The sequence below is a fragment of the Melanotaenia boesemani genome, chromosome 20 (genome assembly GCF_017639745.1).
Source record: "Melanotaenia boesemani isolate fMelBoe1 chromosome 20, fMelBoe1.pri, whole genome shotgun sequence".
In the NCBI taxonomy this organism is placed as follows: Eukaryota; Metazoa; Chordata; class Actinopteri; order Atheriniformes; family Melanotaeniidae; genus Melanotaenia; species Melanotaenia boesemani.
In genome coordinates this window covers 6,854,682-6,879,570 of record NC_055701.1, presented here as the reverse complement: position 1 = coordinate 6,879,570, position 24,889 = coordinate 6,854,682, and the positions used below count along the sequence as shown (strand labels likewise).

Here is a 24,889-nt window from a genome sequence, read left to right as displayed (position 1 = left end):
ATGTTTTTGGAAAAAAGACCAGCTTTTGTTGATGCAAAAGATTTGTCAGTTTTATGTCTGGAAAACTGTAATATTTGCTCCTTTTTGTAAGCAGGTGACGTACCTTTTGTGATGACAGGGCGCTAGTAACAAAGATATTAAAAATTGGTATTTTCCATGAACCATTCATGGGTCAGTGATAAATAGCCTGACAAATACATATTTCTTTGATATGGTATAAGGTATATGGTATAAATGGTACAAGGATTGCACTGAAAATTAAGAAAGCAGGATAAAAAAAAAATAAAATAAAATAAAAATAAATAAAAAAAAAGAACTATTGCCTCAAACCATTTTTAAATATTACAATAAAGTCTGGCTGCTTGGAAGCAAAACATAAAGAATTGAGGGATTGCTCAAGGCTTAATTTGCAAATCTTTTGACCACAACATGTTTCACTTTTGGTCTTAAACATGACAGCATAATAAAACATGTCAGACTAGGTAATTCATCACACAGTGTATTTATTCTCAGCATCACAGCAATGCATTTTCCATCACTAAAATAAAAACAAACTGCCTGTGAAGCTACACTCGTGGATTTAAAGTTGAAACCTTGATTTAAAATTTTTGAGCTGAAGGTAATCTCACAGGGGAAAGCTGGTAAAATTGAGGTTTAAATAAAATCTCTATTGATGTCTTGACCAGCACGGTCCTCCACGGAGTTTAAAAGACTGGTAAATGAAGCAACTTTCTGTCTATTTAAGGACAAAGTCAGCCACACAGAGGTACAGAAGAGTCATTTATTACTCCATCAGAAGTACAAAGATGGCAGAGAAACTGATCACATTACTCCTCTGAAAGTGAGGAAATATCTAATGCTGTGTGCATCAGAATCCCCACATCAAGGTCAATGGTGATCACAGAGTAAGGTGAAGGAAAGGGAGGAAGGGGAGGGTGGGGTGTAGATACCCAGAAAGTTTTAGTTCCTAGATTTACATGTTAAGGCTCAATTTGCTACACCAGGGCTTCTGAACACATGAGCCACCTTAAAGCAGCAGCAGCACTTTATGGTTATTCATGCAGACGCTGCAACGCTATCCATTCTCTTAGCAACCGTTGCCGCTCTCTGCCACCAGCTGTGCACTAATAATAACCAGAGTCGAGATGTGACAAGTGTTACAGTGTCTGTACTGAACACCTCAACAGGTGAATTAGACGGAGACATGTTATGATCAACTCAGCTGGGGGAACAACCTTATCACTGATGGTTTTCCTTTTCTCCAACATCTGTATAATAAACACGAAAATACAGCCTGAAAATGTAGAAAAACAGCTGGCCAACCTCTAATACTTGGTAATAAACATTTCAGATAAAGTTTGTGTTTGATCACATTTGTTTTTGTCCAAATTAAACAAATGAGTAATGTGTTAATTAGCTTTAACATGTAAACCTACTGTAAATTCATTAATCTCTGCTTCTGTTTCATCAGCCCTGAAGATACCCAATATGGCTGCCTGAGATGCAAACCTGAATCAAGTTGTTTTAAAGCCTAAATTTAGAACAAATAGTTAATAAATCTTGGAGGCCCCATTTCCTGGAACCCTCCTGTGTCTTTAGTATTGCTGATTCTTAATCCCTCCGTCTCTGGTAAATTTATATGGCATATGACTATATTTACTGTCATAATTATTATTATAGTTTCCCTTTGGGGATTAATACAGTATTTGACAATTTCATTATGTTAGCAGAGGCTGGCAGAAAAAAAGTGAAGCGTGCTGTGCTAGTTGAATTTGTCCACACGGCACAAACAACAACTAGCCAGCCAACAAATGCTCTGGATGAGGAGATCCAGAGATCAAAACAGGCCTGATGTCAAGCCTGACCACTTAGCAAAAACCAAATCTCATAAATACTCTTCTATTTCCTCCAGAGGATACAGATCTCACTAATAAAGCAACCGACATTTGATATAAGACACATTCAAGTACTTCCATTAAGTTTGAGGAACCAGTAACGAATTTAAAGAACCATGAGAGCTGCAGTCACGCTGAGCTCCAGGAGTGGTGCCTCATGTTTGAAAGGTGTGTGTGTTTTGTTTGTTTGTGTGGGACCCAGAGGTGCTGGGTGTCTGGAAAAGTCCAGTCCTTGATACGTTCCGGTTCAGCCTACATTTGGCTCAGGAAGTGAGCACGTCCGTTGTCCTCCGGACGGCAGGTGAGGATCTCGCAGCCGGTCTCCGTCACCAGCAGGGTGTGTTCGAACTGAGCTGAACGCTTCCCGTCTCTGGTCACCGCCGTCCAGCCGTCAGGCCACGTCTCATCTTGCCAGCCACCTGAGGCGTCACACACAAACACACACAATCTCTGACTTGGGTGAGCCTGCAATCAATTAAACAGAGCTGTGAAAACAACACCTCCAAGTCTGGCATTGACTCGCAGGTTACCTGTAAGGTATTAAGTGCTTCTGTTAGACTTTATTGACATCCAAAGCTGAAGATCTCCATAATTATTATTCAGAGCATGCGCTCACCTTCACATATCATGGGTTCGATGGTGAACACATGGCCAGGCTTCATGACTCCAACTGCTTTGTTTTCTGCAAAATGAACAGGTCAGAAATCACGCAGTTGTGAGGAAACATGAACTGATTCAACAGTAGTTTTCAGATCAGAGGCTGCGATTAAGGCAGGTCGTGCTACTCACTGGCATAGTGTGGCACATTAGGAGCAGTGTGGAAAAGTCTGTGGATGCCGTGGCCACAATAGCTTCGCACCACAGAGAAGCCGTTGGCCTGAGCATGCTTCTGGATGATGTTACCCAACTCTCTGTAGCGAACGCCAGGCTTCACTGAGGAGAAGCAGACAGAGGGGATGATTTAGTTCCTCATGTTATTTTTACATACATGTTTCCCCACATCATTTTAATGCAAAGCGCCAAACATTTACTGATTCAGTCCTCACATATCTGCAGTTGTAATGCATTCCTTCATCTGAACTGTTTGAGACAGGGCTGTGGGAGGGAGTAACCTACTGTTTATATAATACAAATAAGTTATATAAACAAAAAAAACAATATGTTTTGTTGACCAATCATCTGATGCAGCCCTGCTTTCAAACACATCCTGCAAAGCTGCATGCAGCTTCTCAGGTTGTCAATGTGTCATTTGCTGGGCAGTTTATTTGTGTTATGACATTACATATCCTTAAAGTTAGACCAGAAATATTGAGGTACTTTAAAATGTAGGGGTTATGTAATAAAAACAGGTGTTGATTGCAGACTTTGCTTTAACCCTTTAAAGCCAAGAACAACGTATGAGTTATTTAGGTCACTGTCCATCTGTACTAAGCAGTGTGTTGTATCTGAGGAGAGAGGAAGTCTCTGTATGTGTTACAAGCTCAGCGTGTTGAAAGTTATGTTACAGATCAATGCAGAGAAGACTTTTTTCTTTTGTCCATGGATATTTAATTTGAAATCAAGTGATTCTTTAAATATTTTAGCATCCATTAAGGCTGTGAAAAATACTAGTTGTATTATTTTCTTCTATTGTGTATATGTCGACAAAGATGCAAACCTCTGGAGTTATAAGGATGCAGCAGTCCAAAATTTGAGATGTTGATCTGTAACTCAAAGCCAAAATGTTCTAAATAAGTCAGAGTCCGAGCACAAACTTTATCCCTGCTCACTTCAAAATTCATGTGGCTGCTTCAGTCTTCAGTAGCTTTAATCAATCACCTGTCTAAAGACTGACCACATCTTTTTCACCTTTGTTGCTTTTGTTAGTGTAACATTGACAACAGCTCAATAGGAAACCCACATCACACACTGTGACCAGACAAAAGTGTGTAAAGTCAGAGAAATCAAGGAAAATGTGTTGAGTGCTTACCAGAGTCGATGGCTTGCATAAGGCATTCATACGTAGTCTGAACCAGCTTCTTTGCTCCATCATCCACCTCGCCGACAAAGAAGGTTTCGTTGAGGTCACCATGGAAACCATTGTGGTAGACGGTGATATCCACTGTGTATGCAAAGGAAAAAAAAAATCAATGTCAGGCTCTTTGTGTTGAATTAAAAACTAGATTCTATTACATCTAGTACAGCATTAACAATAGCGGGTGGCAGGGTGTCCAGCTGCAAACAAAATGTCCTTCCTGAAATTGAAAGTGCATGTGTGCAAACTGGGACTTGTACCACTTAAGAAGAAATATAGAGCAGAGATCTGACTGGCAAAGCCCCACCGGAGAAGGTTAATGAAACAATTTGTCTTGTCGGACCACTCAGCGAGAGATGAGTTTCTGGAAAGTGCTCTATCAGACGCTCTGAGGGGAGTGGCGGATGGAAGACGTGGGCTTACCAGACGCATTCATAAAGAGGCTAAAATTGGCCAAACTCCTGCTGACACCACATCAAGATGCTGCTATAACCATTCGTCACAAGGCAGAAATCTTTTTCTCCCGCTCTCATCCATAAAATATCTCTCCACATCCAAACTTAGCTCAACTGTTCCCTGGACTTGATGTGACATTGAGAATAAAACGTTTACTGTTGTCACAGATGGGAGAAGTGGCGTAGTGATATGAGCGCACCGTTGAGGATGTCTCCTTCTTGCAGCGGTCTTCTGTCCGGGATGCCGTGGCAGATGACTTCGTTGACAGACGTGCAGCAGGATTTGGGGAAATTGTAGTAGTTGAGAGGGGAGGGGTAGCAGTTCCTCGCTGTGCAGGCCTTAAAAGACAGACAGAACCAAGGTAACAAAGTGAAACAAAGGTGGGTGACAGCTCTATAATAAAGATGTGTGATCCCTTCTGTCCTCGTGCAGCTGCCTGATGGACACCTGAGCCACCGTGTAGGGTTCGATCACACTTCTGTCTGCAGCCCTACAGCTGGACATGTGCGTTTAATAAACTTCAGAGACTGACTGACTACCTGCACTGAAGTTAGGACATCACAAAGCTCTCAATTTTACATTATTTATCAGAAAAACTCAGTTCTATGCCTTGAAAAAAAAGCTGATGTGGGCATAAAAAATATGCTGACACTAACAGGTGTTCTACACAAATAAGTCATTGTCATTTGTGTGCTCAAATATAGAAATTAGACCCATATGCAAAGTATAACTGAGCCTGATGGAAGTTTTCATCACAAGTTATTGTAGTTTAACCTGGTGGGGGTGTAAATATTTGCATCTAATTTCAGGCATTCCATCAAATAGTTGAGATATTTTACCAAAACATTTTATATTTTATTGTCAGTTTGTCAAAATTAAGAGGATAAATGAAACAATATGGGGTTATTTAAGGTGTAATGGGGATTTTTAACAGTCATTCCTCTATTGCATTAGAATGGAAATTAAAATGGCTGATTCTTTCTTTTTTTTTTTTAATACTTTGAGACTCTAAACCTAAACCTAAAGTGTGTGCTTGGTTTGGAGCAATATTTATACACAAAGTGATCAATACTATTCGCCTCACCTGGCACTTTGTTGAGGTTGTGGCTGCTTGGTGTTTGTACTTTAAATTATTACCAGTTCAAGATTCCCATTGCTCCCATAAAACATTTGTGATGTTTTTTCATCCAACTTGGGAACAATTCTACAAACTGCCTGCATCCATTAGCTTCTAGAAAGGACACAAGTTGTCAGGCTTTTATCCTGTTTGTGTGTCTGTGTGTGAATGTATACCAGATGCACAGCATGGTCGATTTCTTCTGTTGTAACACCCGGTTTAACCATAACAGCTGCAATGTCCAGAACTTCTCGTGCCAGCTGCAAATAGCATACGTGTCAAAACCAAACTCCAATAAGAACTTAAAAACACACATACCGCAGAGACTGAGAAAGTCAATTTTGTCACCTTGCACACCACTCTCATGCCTTCAATGTCTTCAGGAGAGAGGATCTTGATCTGTGATGTCCCCTTCAAGAACTGCTCGGACTCAGACATCCCTATGGGAGGGAAAAAAGGACAAACAACTGGCATCACTCACACGTCAATACTCTGAAGATGGCGAGCTATTTCAAACAAGAGCTAGCAAAGTCAGCTGCTATCAGTCTGTCACTTGTCAGACGGTCTCACGCAGCTGGATTTATATTCTCCTGACTGTGTTTTCAATCACATGTGATGCCTGAATCAATGTGTTATTTAGAAGACACAAAGCGCTGCTATTCTTACTATCGTTTAGCAGTTAAGCATGATAGATTTATGCATCTATAGCAAGACCAGCATGAGTGATCATGTCTTTCCTGACTGCTCCACAACTTTTACCTTCTGTGAGGTCTGACTCCTGGAAGCTTTAACAGACCAAATAGTACATGATTAATTCAACTCCCCCAAAAAAAGAAAGATTTTGCAAAAGAAAAAAAAAAACTTTTTGAAAAAACAATGCACATAAGAATAAAAATAAAAAAAATATATATTTTCTACAGCAGAAGCCAAATCTACTCCCAGAAAGCTGCTTCTAAAATCTAAACTTGATGTGAACTCACAATAAATTTTTAACCTTTCCATACATATTCTCTTTATTTGGGTGACAAAAACATCATTTTTGATGTTTCACAGGGACAGTGAGAGGCTGGTCATGTTGAGGGGCTGCATCAGAAATGCTACCCCGCTTGGTTCGGATAGCATCATCCAGCTTCGCTTTTAATTGATGACAATGGCTCTCCGTCCCCACCCGAGTAGTCGGGTCACAGATGAGAATCCTCTTTAGAGCTGCAAGGTTTTTTGCATTTCAAAAACAAGTTTGAAACATAAAACACTCAGTTTATTTTTATGCTTAAAATGACAGCAGAGTTGGACGTCGTTTTAGCTGCGAGGACTCAATGCCCCTCAAAATCTCTTAAAGATAGTCTTTGGGCATAGACTTGACCAGTAAACTCTAATCTTGGTTTATTTATAATTATTATTACCCTTTATTTTAACTGATTCTCATTTACACTGACAACCTGGACCAGAGGTAACAATAAAACATATACTGGGTTTTACAAAATGCAGCCATTAATATAGCAAAATATGACAAAAGTGAGGAATTTTTTACTTAAATGTTTATTAGTTAACCTTTATATTTACAAAAGAGACCTGTTTACCTAACCTAACAGACGTCTTTGGATGTCTTATAACAAATCTGCTTCATTAGATAACCTACATCTACCACATAAACTGGTCAAGACCCTGCGATGAACCTTTTATGTGTGTCTGTCACAGAAATTCACGCAGACACTTTAAGCGTTTATAATCTTTTTCACTCTGAACCTTGCACATGCATATAGAAACATTTTCCCTTATTTATCCCTTTTGTCTTTTTTTCTGATATTTTTTATACTTTTTGCTTATTTTTGCATTTTAAATTATTTTCTTTTTTAACATTAATGGAAATTAAACTGACTGGTTCTTCTCCACATTTTGTTGCATTAACTGCACGTTAACTACCATATGAATTTAGAAATATCTAAATTAGAACTGTTAGCAGGGATACTTATGTGACTGATATCATTCAGTTGGCAAGAACGGAAAGCAAGTTGGTTAAAATGAGAATAGTCTGTGCTTCTTATGTCTGTGTGTGTGTGCTTTTAGTCTACAGTGTTGGGAGTTATATCGTTTTGGTTTAGCACCACAGACAGACCGGTAAAAGGCCTCTTTTACGGAGTTACTTTGAAATTTAATACCCCAACACTCCCACTACGACCTCAATAACTAAAAGCAGATTTGTCCCATTTCTAACAATGTCAAATGCCTAAAAACAGAAAATAAATAAAGAGTAAAACTCACACCACAGCTGCTGCATTACATGACACAGGTGCTCCAGGTAAAGGACTCATGGAGTCTGTACTTTTTCTGTATTGACACTTTCCAGCTCAAATAAAAAAACATAGCATGAAAGCATCTTGTAGTACTATACATGGTGCTATGAATAACTAGCCACTCCTGCAGACTACACTACGGCTTCAGCGGCTGAGCAGACAGACTCTAATGACACTCACACTGTTGACTGGTCAGAACAGAGCATGTCGGTTACTGTTATATAGAGAACAAGAGAAGCACAGGTCACAGAGCAGTCAGACACATTTCAAAATGAAGCAGGCAGCTTGTTATTCCACTAGATACTGCGAAAAGTTATTTATAAATTTCAGTTTAGTAATAAGTACTGGTCAAAGGTCTGGCATCATCACAGTTCACTGATTTATAATTTATTAACTCAACATGAAGATTGCTAGATGAACGTAACAGTTGCCTAGCAACACGGACGTGACACAAATTTGTGTACAAGTCAAATATAGCTTCTTTCTGACCCAAAGAGCCCACAGTATGAGAGCAACAATCAATTCAATTTACTTACGCCTTGATACACCTGCTCAGAAAAGGGAGATTGTCATCATCATGTTGTCTTAATGATCAGGTCTGATTCCTTCATTTGTAGTAATAATTAATATTTTATATGATACGTGTATATGTAAACAAAAAAAATAAAATGTTTGAGCTTAAAAGCACTGATATGTTAGGAAACATTAGCCCTCAACATCTGTGCTTCACTCCCTGCATAGGAATCACAAGAGAATGAGGAGACTGTAACCATGACTACCTGAATATGGATCTTTGTGGTCAGATGACAAGGATGCAGGCGTTGCCATGGTTGCACAATGAATTAGTTGCCCAGAGAAATAGGTGACAGCTTAGAATTATCACAATGTGTGATAATTTATATAAAAGAAGTATAAAAAACCCCATGTGACAGCAGACCTGTCAGCAGGTTTTCTTTTCCCTATAATAAATCTGAAACAGTCGGTGGGGAGTGATCACAGTGGGATGTAACTGGGCTGTTGAACAGAGCAAAATCAATTCCAGGTTAAGGTATGAAATATCAGCTTTGAAAGAAATGACATCTGAAGAAATACACTTAGCTCCATTTAAAAGTTGGCCAATTTATGTTGGGGTCTGCAAGAGCTGTGCAACTTTGCAGAATTTGCACATGCAAACAGAACTATATCAATATACTTATATAAAGGTTAAAAACAAAAAGCAAATTGTGATTTTAAATAATACGTCTGTAGTAATTCTAAATCAAACCACTCAAACTAGTAACTTTTACACATCTTTCCAACGCTTGCTCAGTGCATACAATAATGGCTCAAATACACAAATACCAAATGCAATTGGTTGAGTGTGTATGCTGCAGCTCCACCCCATCACTGATTTGTTCACTAAGGTGAACTTAAATATGAAGTTACAGAGTACAGCTACAGCACAGCATTCTGGTTGTGATCTTAGATCAGCTTTGCAGCAGCGTTGCCTACACGGCTGTACAGACCGTCCCGGTTTGTGAATAGTTCTTAAGTCAACAGGAGAACACATCAGCTCATCAGTGTATTCACGCAAAACTGATAGAAAACACATGCATGATTGAATGCATTGTCCTCGGTAACGCACCAAGACAGGCGATGAACAGGTTAAAGCTCTCCATGCCATTGCTTACTGGTATGTTAAAGTGGTTTGGGATCTGTTTTCTGCTTGTCAACAAACTTTGGCAAATTCACTTGTTCAACAACTCTGTTGTTAACACAGTTTATATCACTTCAAATGTGCAGTTCAGCAGTGACTTTCTAGCTTTCCATCACTGTCACACATCAGACCTCTTATATATATAAATAAAAAGCCCAACCACAGCCTTACTTTATTATATCCCATAATACTGATGTACATGGACTACAATGGATTCCAACTCTTACAGGAAGTAAACAGAAATTTTGCTGTAAAAATAAAAAAGGATTTCATTAAGACTCCTCTTTTAGTTGTGGTCATTGAGATTTTAGGGATCCGTCGTACAAAGCAGCACCAGATGAATAAATCAACTGATGTCTTGCTAATATAATCAGTGAGTTCAGAGGGACTAAGTACCTCTTATAATGATTTTATAGCTTTTAAACAACTGTGCAAACTAATAACACGTTAGCACTGACATTTCCGCATGGAGAAAAAAAAGGAAAATTTGAGTACATTTGGCTCCACCACAAAATTATGCTAAAAGGAAGCAATGCCTTTTAAATGTATGATGAAAAATGAGAAGTAGATTTGGTTACCTCTGGGATGATCTGCATAGTCAGGTCTTTGGATGTCTCCTGGTACAGGCCTCAGTGGGGTCTAAATAGTGGATCAAGCAGGGAAGTTACAACACAGAGTTAAACAAGTCAAAATCTTCAATATTTCCCATTAAAATTAGTTTTGTTAGGTATCTGACAAGTTTACACAAATAACAGGTGTGGATACATGACTTGGTTTTGCTGTAAACTATACTGTGATATGTAGCTATAATTTCCATGTTTAATTTAAAAAAAAAAAAACTTACCAGTGGATAGTGGGGGCGGAGCTTTCCTGTATAGCGATAGCCTGGCCATGGGTCTGTGTTGATGTTCTTCTCCACACAGTTCTTAGCTTCGTTCTGGTGCTGGTCTTCCTCTTAAAATATATTTTAAATAAAATATTAAAAAAAAAATAAAAACACATGAACTTTGAAGGATCTAACACAGCTGTGTCACTTCACAGAGGATACACTTTCATTGTGACTTCTAAATCTGTGCTTTTAACTTACAACTATATTTTGACTGTATAAAATGAAAGCGCATGACACAGAACATACCTCTCAGTGATCGGTTATACTTACTTGCTTTTTTGTGCAGCAATTTGTGAGACACCCAGCTCCCTTTGAAACATTCCTGGAGGAAAAAAATTATTTGTACTGTTATCAGAGTGCAAACTGATCCCTCTCTAAAGTGTAACATTAATATGCACGGTCACCGAATCTGTCTTCATCCTCATCTTTAACAGTTTTGATTTATCTAATGCAAGTGATTATTTTATCAAAATTAAATAATGAGTCCGTTCTGGTAGACACTTTCAAGTTTTTGTTTATCGTTTTATTTTCTGTATTTATTTTATTTGAGCTGAAGACGGAGAAGACCATGAACAGCAGAAAGGGTCTGGAAGTACAAAAAGTAAAAAGGTGATTAGGTTGCACAGGTAATGTTGCAATCACAGTAAAGATAACTAGTGTCTGATACCTACTCAACCTAACTATTTCTAGAGTTTTGACTTAAAATGACATTGTAATTTTGATTAGATTAGGCTTAATCAGAATTTCCCCTTCATCAGTGACCTTTCCAAATTTAGTGTCTGCTGCAGCTAAAAAGAAAAAAAAGGAAAAACTTAAAAGCACATGAATGTGACAAGCATGATCTTATTAACAGCTGAGTAAGACAAGTCCCTTCCATTTATCCGTGCACTATGTGGATGATAGGTTTTGTAATATTCAGCCAAACACAAAATATGCGGCTAAAGATATTTAAAGCTAGCGATGTTTATGGGTCTCAGAGTGTGCAGAGTACCAGGTCAAACATCGTGGCATTAAGTGATCTGACATGCAACTCTTAGCAGCTTTAACCTCAAGAATTACCAACACTAGTCTAACTATGAAAACAAAAAGTTTATAAACATTATGCACTTAACTAAATACGTAGTCTTTCTTCTGTCGGGCAAAGACCATTGGACTACAGATTTTTAATTTGATCAGATAAGTTATATCAGATAGTTATACTGTAGCTAACCAGCCAACAGTTAGCTAGCTAGATATTATCCTTTGGCCTTCAGTAGTAACAGTGTTATCTGTTATTATCTCTTAATGCTATATTTTATCCAAATAAGTATGTATAACATGATATAGTCCAAATGTATTCGTTAACGTTTATCAAAATGTTATCGGTTTACAAGCACCTGGAGCACACATTTCTAGCTTGACAGTTAGCAGCCTCGTGATGTGACAGAGGGCCCCGGTGTGCAGCTAAAGCTGACATTTTAACCGCTTAAACCGAAAAAGCAGCAGTACCTGTGAACAGAAATAGGAGCCTTGAATACCAAGCTTGATACATGTGGGACATTGAAGTTTGGCGTCCTTGTTGCAGCCCTCTGTCTCACACTCCCTTCTGGCCTCGGTGCTCGCCATGCCTTCGTCTGTCGGAGGGGTGGAGTCGCAGACGAGCAGCCAGCCAGCAGCGGCACAACGCGCATGTGCACAGTAGCGACGTCACGTTGCACAGCTCGGTCCAATCAACAGAAACTTTCCTAACAGAGATTTGTAAGATGGCGACTGCCGAACCGGTGAGTACTCACAGTACAGAACATTTCAAAACATATGGGTGGGCTTCACGGTTTAATTACAGGGTAAAATCTAATTAAAAGTCTATGTAGAAGTATAAAAATTTATCCTCAAAAGGCTGTTGACTTTCTTGATAACTGCACGTGCTGATTTTAGTAGTTTAAAATGTGTGTTCTGTGCCACGACCCCTGGCGTGAAAGAAGGAATGCTAGTGTATGGAGATCTCCCAACTTTCAGGCTGACGTTGTAACTAAACGACGAGCTGTTAGAAAAATGACATTATTTAAAAATGGACAACTTCGATGTTGCTCATATTATGGTAAGGGGATATACCTGAGAGATTGATTATCAATAGACCTTTGTTGATTGCCTAAACATTTTCAGAATAATCAATCATATTTCAATGGTTGTGGTTTTGTAGATAAATTTCGATAGTTAAAACTGGTCGGCACTGGCCCGTGTTGACCTCTATGATGCAGCGGTAGCTAGTTTCGCTGCTGACAACGGTTAAAGTTAGACTATTTAATTTATTTAATACGTCCCCCCAAAACAATTTGCTGTATATTGAAAACACATGACTTTAAAAAAATGTAAAATTTCTCCAAATGCTTTTTTAAATTTATTTATTTTTAAAGTCATGTCATGGTGAATGTGTAACTGTGCAACATACGGGAGAGCTCAACGTTATTTATGCTTTTTTTTTAGTAGCTCCGATGACATGATGTTGCAAAATGAATCTGTAGTTAAATGTCACAACAAGGCTAAGGGCTAACGTTAGCTTGAGTCAGCTAGCCAAACTGTGGCTTCACATCCCACCGAAATGTGTTCCAGATGTTCATGTTAGGTTTCATTTCTGAGCACTTACAGCCTGGAATTTATTTTTGCAGTAATTATTGCAGTTTGTTCAGCTAGATTCTACATTGTTTAAGATTTGAACAGTTGTTTTGTAAGCTTTGGTATTTACTTGTCCCAGCATCATATTTAGCATCCTTGGCTAAATAGTTCAACAAGTGTCAGTAAAGCCATGAATGGACCCTGGAAAGAATTACATTTTCCCTGATGACAGAAAAATCCCCTGCATTACTTCCTCATCCAGCATATATTCTTCCACTGAACTTGTTTAGGAAACCAACCCGAGTCCACCCCACCCTGAAGAAGATGGAGCTGAGGAGACTGGACAGGAGATTGTGAGTCCAGAGGCTTACATCAAGCATCCGCTTCAGAACAGGTCAGTGCCTGTAAATAAAAATTAATTTTCAAACAAGTTTGATTAAGGCAAGCATAAAACACACACAAATTCAATTAACTTCAAAGATAACACAATGGACTAACGCTAGTGCTGCTTTTTTGATGCTGATAAACATATTTTATATTTGGGATAAAAAGCTTGTTGGTTATCATGTTTTTATTTTTTTAAGTAAGTTACAGTCTTGTGTAGGGAAGCTTTCATATCATTAATCGCAGCCAGTGAACATGTGTTGCTTTTTTTTTTCTTCTTCTTCTTTTTAGTGCATCATAGTGTAATTTAGATAAGAATTTGATGTCTAAGAATCTGTTGAAAGTTGTTATTAGGAAGTAAAAGGATAAAGCTACTCTCAACTGGAAATTGTTTTATACTGCTATAAAAAAAATAAAAGTGTGCCTGCATAATTTCCATGTAGACACACTGCAATTAGTAAAGCCTGTGCACAATTTAATTAACATATAAGCCAGTCAGTTTAATTGTGTTGTTGGTACAAACACAACAGGAATGTTAAAATGCAAGCTACAAATTGGGCTTAACTTTCTTTATAGTCATTGATGCTGTTGAATATGTTTCATTCCAGGCTGGACGTTAAACAGCAAGAGTTTGCTTGTATTGTTTTGTTTTTGGCAAATTTGCCTTTTCAGCAGTTTTTGGAGAAATTAAATCCACACTCACTGTCCTATTAATTAGGTCCACCTGTTCAACTGCTTGTTAACACAAATATCTAATCAGACGGCAGCAGCGCAGCGCAGCGCAGTGCATTTAGTCACAGACATGGTCAAAACGTGTTGCTGAATTACAAACTGTACATTAGACTGCAGGAGAAAGAAGGTTTAATTGAGTTTGAGCGTGGCATGGTTGCCGATACCAGACAGCCTGGTCTTAGTATTTCACAAACAGTTAATCTACAGGGATTTTTGCACATAAACACCTCTAGGATTTCCTGAGAATGGTCCGAAAAAGAGAAAATATCCACTGAATCTGAAGCAAAATACTTTGTTGATGTCAGAGGGTGGAGATGATAGAAGGCAACAGTAACTAAAAAAAACGTTAATTACAACCAAGTAGGGATGTAATGATTCACCAAAATCACGTCTTGGTACATACCCTGGTTTTAAGATCACGGTTCAGATCTTTTCGGAACAATACGGGAACAAGTGCAAAGCATAAAAAGGTTTAACTGTGGTGTAAACAGGAACGTGTTTAATGAAATTTAAAATAAAACAAAAAAGAAACCTGCTTGCAGTAAATTCTCCAATAAAAGATTCTTAAATAAATAAAAATATGGCATAAATAAAGATGTCTCCCCCCTACAGATGAGTTTGAATGAGCACACATTTTCATATAAATCTGTATTCAAAATAAAAACCTTCAACCATTTTACATCTTTTATTAAGTTCACAGTGTTTGTTATTGTTTAGCACAAACGTTGTCGGGAAATTTAAATATAAGAAAGTCCTTTATTAAATTAAACTCCATAAGACAAAAGGCCTTCATGATTTCCATAATGATTTTGTGGTTTGAGCAGAGTTCATCCAGAACGAGTTTTCAGTGAGAGCGCACTTCCATCCACAGGTGGAGGGGGCAGAGCTACAGGGAGAACGGATCTCCATCACAGCTCGACACAAGACCAGGAGACTGGTTTTGTTTGTCCATTTATATACTTTACTGGGAAGCCAAAGTGCTCCCCAACACAAGATTTTAATGACAGAAGAGGGTCTTTAAGCTCTGGTTTCTCTTTTAAACTGTTGCTAGCCATAACACCCGCTGGCATAGTACAAGGTAGTTATTTTCCGTAATGAAAAATCCAAATACGGATACATGTACCGCTACATCCCTACAACCAAGGAATGCAAAATACCATCTTTGAATGCTCAACATGTACAACCTTGAAACAGATGTGCTAAAGCAGCAGACACCAGGTACCAGTCTTGTCAGCTATGAACAAGAAACCGAGGCTACAGTTCACACTGGCTCACCCAAAATTAGACAACAGAAGATTGGAGAAATGTCGCCTGGTCTGATAAGCCTTGATTTTAGCTGCCACAATCATATGGTAGGGTCATTATTTGGAGTAAACAACTCAAAAGCATGAATCCATCCTGCCTCGTATTAATGATTTATACTGGTGGTGTAATGATATGGGGGATATTTTTAAACACCACAGCCTACTCGAGCATTGTTGCTGACCATGTCCATCCCTTTGTGACCACAGTGTGCCATCTTCTCGTGGCTACTTCCAGCAGGATAATGCGCCATGTCACAAAGCTCAGATCATGTACAACTGGTTTCTTGAACATGACAATGAGTTCACTGGACTCCAGTGGCCTCCACAGGTACCAGTTCTCAGTCCAAAAGAGCAGCTTTGGGATGTGGTGGAATGGGAGATTCTCATCATGGATGTGCAGCGAATGCAGCAACTGTGTGATGCTGTCATGTCAATATGGACCAAAATCTCAGAGGCATGTTCCCAACACCTTGTTGAATCTATGCCATGAAGAATTAAGGCAGTTCTGAAATCAAAAAGGGGTCCAGCATGATACAAGCAAGTTAGACCTAATAAAGTGGCCAGTGAGTGTCCGTGATCATAGCTTTTTTTTATGGTTTTTGCCTTCTCTCAGTCCTTTGCCATCTTCTTCCTATTTAAGAGATCTACTCCTCCCTTGCCACTCATCATCACTTCTAGCTGTGTTATGTGTTTACAATAAAAGAAGCCACCTCAGTAAGAGAGACCGCTCCCAGATGTGTGTGTAGAAGTGTATAGATGTCAAGATCAACCCATGCATCAGATTGAAGACCTATGTGTCACAGTCTTTGACCCTTGGTTAAGCAGCTGAATGGAAGTGCTCACGCAGAAGTGAAACAGAGAAATGAATCGACTGTTGACTGAAAATAATGGCTGCTGTGTTCACAAGAGGAAGCTGATCCACTGTCAGAACTGCCTTCAAGATTACGGGTAAAAAATGTTAGAAAAGTAAATAAAAATGCAGAATTTATTTCTTTTCTCACCAAATATAAAACATGTAAACTTTAAAACAGATTATGAATAGCTGCTTTAGTTTATCGTGTTTTCAGCTTTTGCTATAAAAATATATTGAAGGTAAATGAAATGAGTATGCACGATTACCTGATTACATTTGAATGATTTGTTTTGATCTGCACAACAAATTTAATATGTTGAAATATATACACAGTATTAGAGTGATATTAAATTGTACCAGTTGAAATGCATGCCTTCTGCAGGACTGGAGAGTTTATATTTCCCCCATAGTGGGTCTGTGATTGTCTGTGAGGGTCTCCTGGATCTCCTGTCCAGAACTGTTGAGTGTTTTTTCTCTCAATCCACACTCACATAGCTTCCATCTCCCCTTTGCTGAATACAGATAAGCAATGGCTGAATATTTTATGTATATTTAAATTCCACAAGGATATTAATGTCCAACAAGGTCAAATAAAGAAGCTAAACTCAACAGAAAGACAGTCAGCATAAAAAACTAAAAACGTAAGTAAAAGTTTCTCAGCTCTGTTGTAAGAGGCTACTGAAACGTTTTGATGCTCAAAAATTATGTAATAATCTTTTTGGTGGCATTTTTTTTATCAGAAATTCTATTTTATTATAAGCCAACTTCTTACTCAGTTTAACTAATTTAATAAGTTTTTTTAAGCGACATGGCGTACTGATGCATATCTTAGGATGTAACCAGGAGGCAAAGGAACTGTTGCTGTCCATCAGAGGTACTTTATAATGCTCTATTTAAGATTATGGCTTTAATCAGATATTCTCCTATGACTGACAAGTTAAAAACGAAAACACTCACACACATACACACTGCCACAAACTGAAAAGCTGACAGGCTGTATCACACATATGCTTGTGTGACAGTCTGCTATGCATATTCAGTTCAACTGAAGGAATTTAATTTGCATTAAATGACTTATTCTGTCCTTCTTTGGCATTTATGTGGACTGTGCTCTCGTTTGAAGGCACCCACTGTGACACAGTGGCTGCTTTAATTACTTTATAACAGTCACACTTTGCTTTATTATTCTTCAGCTGAAAGAGTTTCAGGCTACTGGATAGCAATAGAAGGATTTAGAGTTGGATTTGTATGACACAGCATCAGAGTTAATTGGACCAAAACAGTGATTGTATGGTTTACTGCACATCAAAAGCATCTGGTGGGATTCATATGTGGCCCTTCTGCCTCAAACTGAGCTACTTTGATTGCTTTTATTTGTCAAATGTTTGTATTTCATGCAAGATTTTTTTTTTTGTTTGTTTCCAACAGATGGTCGTTGTGGTTCTTTAAGAATGACAAGAGCAAAACATGGCAGGCCAACCTGAGACTCATCTCCAAGTTTGACACTGTTGAAGATTTCTGGGCGTAAGGAGTAATAAAAGTCTGATTTCCAGCACTTTCATTAACAGACAAAAAGAATAGCTGTCATGACTCTAGTATTTTTTTTAATACTGTCAAGTCTGCTGGCAGGCATGTTTTGTTAACATCACACTCTCTGTTTCAGCCTCTACAACCATATTCAGTTGTCAAGCAACCTCATGTCAGGTTGTGACTACTCCCTTTTTAAGGTATGCTCGATTCGCTTACCTGTTTTGGAAATTTGCAGAGAGAGGGAGAAGGTCGAGTGCACACACTGAAGTTTAGTAAAATCAAACCAAATGTTAAATTTAATATTTTTTTCTCTCAGTTCTCCTTGTCATTACCTTCAGGGTGCTAACAATTGCTCTATGGCAGGGGTCTCCAACTCCGGTCCTCGTGAGCTACTGTCCTGCAGGTTTTAGATGTCTACTACTACAACACACGTCTGCACAAGCCTGTTAATGACCCAGTGACTTGAGTCAGTTTTGTGGCATCAGGTTAGAATCTAAAACCTGCAGGACAGTAGCTCACAAGGTCCGGAGTTGGAGATCCCTGCTCTATGGTGTACTGAACTACATATACATAGATAATGTCCTGTCCAGAACAGGCAAAGCAAACACCTCCCCAGATTTAGGTTCTACTTATGCATGCAAGGATGGAGAAATGAGGGACATGCATGTTGCAACCAATAATGTAATAAAAACAATAACATGATAACTTGCCAATAATATAATTATACTTACTTCATAAGAGCAAATTGCACAAAAACTGAAAATGTCTTATATTTCTGGGAAATGTAGTCTTTTTTTAATGAAATATTACATTATCAGCTGCAGTTATTACATTTTCAAAAGTTATTTTAATACATTTATTACATTATTGGCTCAAAAACGTATTACAATATTAGCAACGTATTATGTTATTGGATGTTATTACATCATTGGTTGCTACATTTACATAATAGGTGCTGCTAAATCATGTGTGCAGGATGTGCTAGAAATTTAATAACTACTAATTGTGCTGTTTTGACATGTATCAACAGTAATCAATTGTTTATATTTAAGTCACTGCTAGGTAAAAAGCTTAAGTTGTAAATATAGCTTTATTGCTGGTACATTGGAATTCGTGCTGAAACTAGTGCACTTGTTCTGACTGTGTTGGCAATTTGAACCAATGCTGCAGGATGGCATTGAGCCGATGTGGGAGGATGAGAGGAACAAGCGAGGTGGACGCTGGCTGATCACACTCACCAAGCAGCAGAGGAGAATAGACCTGGACCGTTTCTGGCTGGAAACTGTAGGTTTCTCTGTAGCTGCTGTTCTTTCTCTTTTATAACTCAAACCAAAGACACTATTCATCATTTCTGTAGCCTCTCCCCAAAGAAGTATTTATTACCTGCTGGCTGTAATGATTAGAATTACTACTCTATCATCACACTTGTTACCTGCAGAACTGGGTGATTATTACACCCCTGAGCCACAGAGAAGGTGGTTTTATTGTTGCTGCCATCTGTTTTATCTATGAAATCTCAGACATGCCATTACTTTGACTGTGTTCTGAGCTGATGGTAAGGGATCACAACCCTGTCATATTAAAGTAGGTGAAAATCAGCTCACTTGCTGCTCTCTCACAGTGTTATGGTGAGCTCCCTTGATGTTCTTAAGGTCACTGACAGTGATGCACAGGCACTGAGCAAGCTTCTGTGTGTCCTGCATCTAAGCACAAGGGTCTTACTGTAAAGTCAGAACTATAGCTGTTGTGGAAAGAAGTTATTTTCTCTTACAGTGACATGATTTATTTAGTGTGACAAATAATATTGATGTGCTGAGATTTTAATCCAACACATCTCATCATAATCATCATCATAAAAACATCTCCCATCAATAAATGGCAGGAAGCCCTCTTAAGACATTCAGAGAGTGTAACAATAATGTACAGAGATAAAAAAGGAGGCAGTGCAGTTAAGGTGGTGGTCTGTAACATGCGTATGAATGATTCTAGAAAAAAATGAAATTGCGACTTTTTTGACAAATTGTAATTTGGTTAGCGATTTATTTTTAAATTCCAGCTTCCATTTGGCATTAAGAGAAAAGTATTTTGTTACATGAGATGAACAATTAACACGTGAGATGACATAAAAATCTGAACTGCTCTACGTTCTAACGCAAGGACACAGTCGAGATATGAACGGCTTCACTTACCAGCTGCAAGATGCAACCTGTGGCCAAAACACGGAAGCCAGGTTTATACTTTGTCCTTGACCAAACAGTCTGATGTTATTTATCTTTTTACACCACAGCACCTCATTTCTCCCTCTACGTTTTCTTTATTGCACGTGGCAGAGTTTCCACCCCGATGCGTGAGCACACTCCAACCTGCAGACAGAAAACACAAAAATATAAGCTTTTTAAGTTCTCCATGAGAAGTAAAGATGGCAACACTTGTGCTGAGAACTTTGTGTCCATCACGGAGACGCAGCTGAACAAGCCCAGTCTACCATCATTGTAGTAGTTTCTGAGTTGTATTACGGCTTAAAATGGATCCAGTATTTTTTGTTTTATTAACGTCAACATGTTATCTGAGATCTGAACTTTAAGAATATTAAAGACTAATAAATTAGTCTTTGTTCACCTCATCAGGACATTTCACAAGTTGGACATTTTTTCTCTTTGTTTTTTGTCACATCATTTCAGTCATTAATGGAAAATGAATCAGCAGCCATTAAATACATATCGACATCGTTTCTTCTGCAGGTTGCACGTCAGCTGTGCTGTGCAACACTGCCCCCTTGGTTCTCAGTGGTACTACTCTGTTGGCTACATTAGGCACATCTGTAAAGTCTCTGAAAATGGACCAAATTATTCATTTAAAGGATACAGAACACAGTCGAAAGCCTGTATCCATCTATAGCGAGGAGCATAAATGGGCCTTTAGATTGTTTTATCACCAGGAAAGTCTGGGGGATGTTGTCCAACTGGGCTGAGAATTTAAAAAAAAATGTGCACATTCATTTGACTTGGGTTGCTTTCACACTGCATTTTACCCAAGTGGACCAAATCATCTGGACAACATCACGCCACTGCTCACTAGGGGCAAAATTTCCAGTAAAGGCCACTCACCAAGAAGAAAGAAAAAGCGGGAAGAAGAAAACCCTGCTCAATGATTGGGCAGGACCACAAACAGAAATCATTCCCATTAAGCTGGCGCATTCACCACATGTAAACAATGGAGCAGCATTTTTACTTTGGTGTTCTGATCTAACTCAGTTTTCACAAAGATTTGTCCAATATGAGCAGCAGGAGAGGCAGCAAGTGGTCCAGCATGTTCAGGGCTCCAGACTAACTTTTTTATGAGGAGCACAGTGGCCCCTAACTTAAATTTTTAGGAGCGCAAGCAGAAAATTTAGGGGTGTACACTGAAGTCGCCTTGCAAAATAAATTCAGAAATTACAGTGTTTACAATTCACTTTTTTTTTTTTTGCAGTTGACAAACAAAAAATCTTACTGGTCGCACTAAACAAAAAACAAGTAGACATAGAACTTGTCAAATCAGATTTGATGATTTGATTTGATTTTCACTTTGTAGTCGAAGCAGAACGGCAACTTTTCACCATCATCCCCCACAGGGCATGGTGTGACTGGTCCATGTAGTTCCTGGTAAGACTGATACTCCTCTCCAGCCACTGTTCCCACTCCTCAGTAAGAAAAGTAGCTATTGGCTGTCCTACAAGTCGCTAGAAGTTGCTAATTAGCATAATCAGCCTGGTACATATAGTTGTAATGGATGCTGCCATAAAGAGGGAGGTAGTGGGAAAGGCAAAAATTTATAAGACAACCAAAAAATGTTTAGAACAGCTAAATAAATAAAAAATAAAATAATTGTCAATATTTTATTTTTTAGTTCAGTTTTTTTGGGGTGTATTTAGTTTTTAATTAGGATTCTGGAACATGTCACAACACTTTTAACTTTTTAAATACTTTTGTCCACACTCTTCATTAATAGACATTACTATAAGACGGTAAGCTAGCGCAGGATCCTCCAGCAGCAGCTTTGTACGTTTCATTTTCAGCCTGATCATGAAACAGAGGTGAACGTCATCTGCTCTGAATGCAGCTGCTGCTGCTGCAAGAAGACAAAAGCCTCGTATGAGTGCTTTTGGACGGGGGAGGGGTCTGCGCAGTACCCGCTCCTCATTGGGAAGCGTAAACTACATTCATTCATGCAGTCTCCAAAAGTCTCCAGTGATACCAGAAAAGTAACTAGATTTGTTGTTAGTCGCTTTAAAAAAAAAAAAAAAGTTGCTAGAGGGGTCTGAAAACGCGTTAAATATAGCGACAAAGTCGCTAAGTAGGAAATAAATTCCAAATCCCAAGACCCGCCTCTTTCCACACGTAAGCCAATCACAGTGGTCGTTCGTCCCCGCTTACACGCAGATTGGCTGTCGTCTTCTTCGTTGGTGTTCGTCTCCTTTTCTCGTATTGAAGTTAGTTTGAGTCGGCAAACCAGCAGCTAATTTGCGCCTTACTGTGAACTACTGGGCAGAAAGGGGGAAGCAGAAGTTAGTGACAAATTCAATGCTATTATAACTACTACAAGAAAAAGACCTGCAAATGTACTGGTCGCCATTACTCACACACTCTCCCATTTTAGTTGCTAAATGCGGCCATTTGGTCACAGTCTGGAGCCCTGGTGTTGTTTTACAATGCGCTGTACGTCAACGTCCTCTCTTTGGTTCACTGGATGGTCCATTTGCTTTCACACTGCAAGGTGTGAATGTGCACCTGAACTCTGATGTGCATCAAAGAAGTGGACTCTGGTCCACCTACAAACGTAGGTCTCATTTCACTCCAAGTGAACCAAATGCAGGAAGCGTACTACAACATACAGTATATGGCAGAATCAGAAATTGTACTGCATTAACCAAGATTAAAAATGAGTTGGTTAGCTTGGCTAAGAGGGACAGTGTGAAAGGAAACTCAGACCAGCTAAATGTTAAAACAATCAGCTGACCCGAGCCCCCTAGTACCAAATCTAGCATATTATTCGATGTGATCATGACCTTAAAGAACACATTTATCCAAAAGGTGTCGAGGTGCACAAACACACGGTAGAACCCAAAAATAAATTTATGAACAATTACATTAATATGGACTCCATTACTTTTTTTTTCCTCATCTCCTCTTTCCACCTGGTAATGCACACTAACATGCACAATATCCAAGGTTGAACATCTGCTATTGAAATGTAATTGCTGGAAGTCTAATGTGAAGTAACACTTCAGTCTCACTCCTTAAAACTTAATTTGTGAGAACAGAACTTTGTCAGTTACCTCTTCCTTTTATGAGAATAAGAAGGCCTTCCTTTCGCTGTTAACTGAGCATGACTCATGATGTCATAACAACAGTTTTTTCTTTTTCCTGTTCTCTCCTTTCACCAGCTCCTGTGCTTAGTCGGAGAAGCTTTTGATGACTACAGCGATGATGTCTGCGGAGCTGTTGTCAACATCCGCAACAAAGGAGATAAAATAGCCGTTTGGACATCAGACTTCGAGAACCGGGAGGCTGTAACACACATAGGGTGAGAATCATCCTTCAAGTCTTCAGACTGAACAGGCGACAAGAGTCTTTGCCCCCTTTTATGTTATTCTTCTGTCAACAGGAGGGTTTACAAGGAGCGTTTGGGACTTCCCATGAAGATGACTATCGGCTACCAGTCTCACACGGACACAGCTACCAAAAGCGGCTCAACCACCAAGAACAAATTTGTTGTTTGAGAAATGCCCTTTGTGCCTCTTTTTCTTGTCTTATTTGTTGTTGGTGCATAAGTTTATTTTGCTGCAAAGACTCTGCTGAATGCCATCTGGAGGAGGAAAGAAATTCAAGACCACAAGCCAAATTTTCCATAAGCAGCCCAGGACTTACACAACAGCGGTATAAAAACATAAACAAATCTCCCACAACACTAACAATAAGAGGTATAGATAGTGAATTATATTCAGAGTGTTTAATACTCTACCAAGTAAATTCCGTTGATTTTATTGTGGTTTTTTTTTTTTTTTATGGCAGGGAATCCTGAAATGCAAAAACTGTATATTTTCTCCCTTTTTTACAGCATTGTTGGTTTGCTGTAGACCTTTATGACATTAAGAACTTTAATTTATTATATTAATTTGCTTGCATATTCTACAGTTAAGCCTTTGTTTTATGCTTTTTGCCTTGAATTGTTGCAAGTAATCAACCTTTTTAAAGTATTCATTTGAGTGTTGATATAATAAAAACACTGGTTTTGCAATTATGAACTGGAATTATGGGATACTTTTCTTTGCAACCTGTTAGACTGACTTGCAGTATCCAGGAAGCCTGACATCAGCAGGCATGAGAGCTGCTCTAAATTCCTACTTCATGAAGAATACTAAACCAGACATTCTGAAGGAAATACAAATCCCAAATCTAAACCCATGTTCATCATCCCGTCAGCCTGAGATCCCTTAAAATGTCAGTATAGAGTTTTTTTTTTCTTTTCTTTTCTAACGAAAAGGTCACTTTGGGCAACGTAACATCCCACCTCAGTTCATTGGCAACAGAACAGCTTTTAAAAATGTCTACAGCATGACAAATATCATATTCTCAAGGGTTGACCTTCTTCAGGCCAGCAGGTAAAACACAACCAAATATTTGTTGATGTGATGAAGCATTAGGTGACTGTAGGTGGTTTATCATTTTCCTTCTAAAGTTCAGTTTTTCTAATAGCGCCAATAAAGAAAATGCATATAGTTGCTCTACAGATGAAGTGAAATTTAATGTAACGGCATTCATAAAATTCCAGTTTTTAAAAATAAATTTAGCTAAGGATACCAATAGATTGCACTGAATTTTCATTTAGGTTCTGTTCCCTGTCTTGAGCATGCACAGCTGGTGACAGTGGGAGGAAGAACTTTTACCAGAAGTCTTCTCCACCAGAGCCAGACTCGGGGAGAGAGCAGCCATCTGCTTTAACCAGCTGGGGGGGTGTGAGTACAGGCTAGGCATACCTGCTATGGGAAAGAAAAAAGTTGCATTCATAACCTTTAAAGGGCAGCAGACCTGTCATACATGTTCCTCTGGAAGCTTGCTGTACATGATAAACAGTAATAAGTGAAATATGTT

At 38.7% G+C, this 24,889-nt stretch overlaps 2 protein-coding genes across 5 annotated transcripts; one reads left to right on the top strand and one right to left on the bottom strand.

Annotated features, from left to right (window-relative positions):
* Positions 1–767: 767 nt before the first annotated feature.
* metap1 (methionyl aminopeptidase 1) lies at positions 768–12,002 on the bottom strand. The gene is made up of 12 exons (XM_041971535.1): positions 11,850–12,002; positions 10,632–10,683; positions 10,317–10,426; positions 10,051–10,111; positions 5,831–5,922; positions 5,659–5,742; positions 4,565–4,703; positions 3,865–3,996; positions 2,685–2,828; positions 2,512–2,577; positions 2,152–2,314; positions 768–1,268 (listed from the first exon to the last, which is right to left on the bottom strand). The coding sequence occupies exons 1-12, from the start codon at positions 11,964–11,966 to the stop codon at positions 1,214–1,216; spliced, it is 1,215 nt and encodes a 404-aa protein (XP_041827469.1). The 5' UTR covers positions 11,967–12,002; the 3' UTR covers positions 768–1,213.
* Positions 12,003–12,046: 44 nt separating this feature from the next.
* On the top strand, positions 12,047–23,694 carry eif4eb (eukaryotic translation initiation factor 4eb). Of its 4 annotated transcripts, none has more exons than XM_041971537.1 (8): positions 12,047–12,121; positions 13,244–13,347; positions 16,283–16,321; positions 17,655–17,750; positions 17,890–17,953; positions 18,927–19,040; positions 23,182–23,321; positions 23,403–23,694. In XM_041971537.1, the coding sequence occupies exons 1-8, from the start codon at positions 12,104–12,106 to the stop codon at positions 23,515–23,517; spliced, it is 690 nt and encodes a 229-aa protein (XP_041827471.1). In that variant the 5' UTR covers positions 12,047–12,103; the 3' UTR covers positions 23,518–23,694. The 4 variants fall into 4 exon arrangements, with proteins under 4 accessions (XP_041827471.1, XP_041827474.1, XP_041827470.1 ...); XM_041971536.1 differs by lacking the exon at positions 12,047–12,121 and adding an exon at positions 12,375–12,438; XM_041971540.1 differs by lacking the exon at positions 16,283–16,321.
* Positions 23,695–24,889: the final 1,195 nt, after the last annotated feature.

Excerpts from the sequence above, each read along its gene's own strand:
- eif4eb (XM_041971536.1), top strand. The coding sequence starts at position 12,409 with ATGGACAACTTCGATGTTGCTCATATTATG. Across the intron at positions 12,439-13,243 it reads TCGATGTTGCTCATATTATG|GAAACCAACCCGAGTCCACC; the intron begins GTAAGGGGATAT and ends GAACTTGTTTAG. Across the intron at positions 19,041-23,181 it reads ACCGTTTCTGGCTGGAAACT|CTCCTGTGCTTAGTCGGAGA; the intron begins GTAGGTTTCTCT and ends TCCTTTCACCAG.
- metap1 (XM_041971535.1), bottom strand. The coding sequence starts at position 11,966 with ATGGCGAGCACCGAGGCCAGAAGGGAGTGTGAGACAGAGGGCTGCAAC. Across the intron at positions 10,427-10,631 it reads ATTGCTGCACAAAAAAGCAA|AGGAAGACCAGCACCAGAAC; the intron begins GTAAGTATAACC and ends ATATATTTTAAG. Across the intron at positions 3,997-4,564 it reads AGAAGGAGACATCCTCAACG|TGGATATCACCGTCTACCAC; the intron begins GTGCGCTCATAT and ends TTGCATACACAG.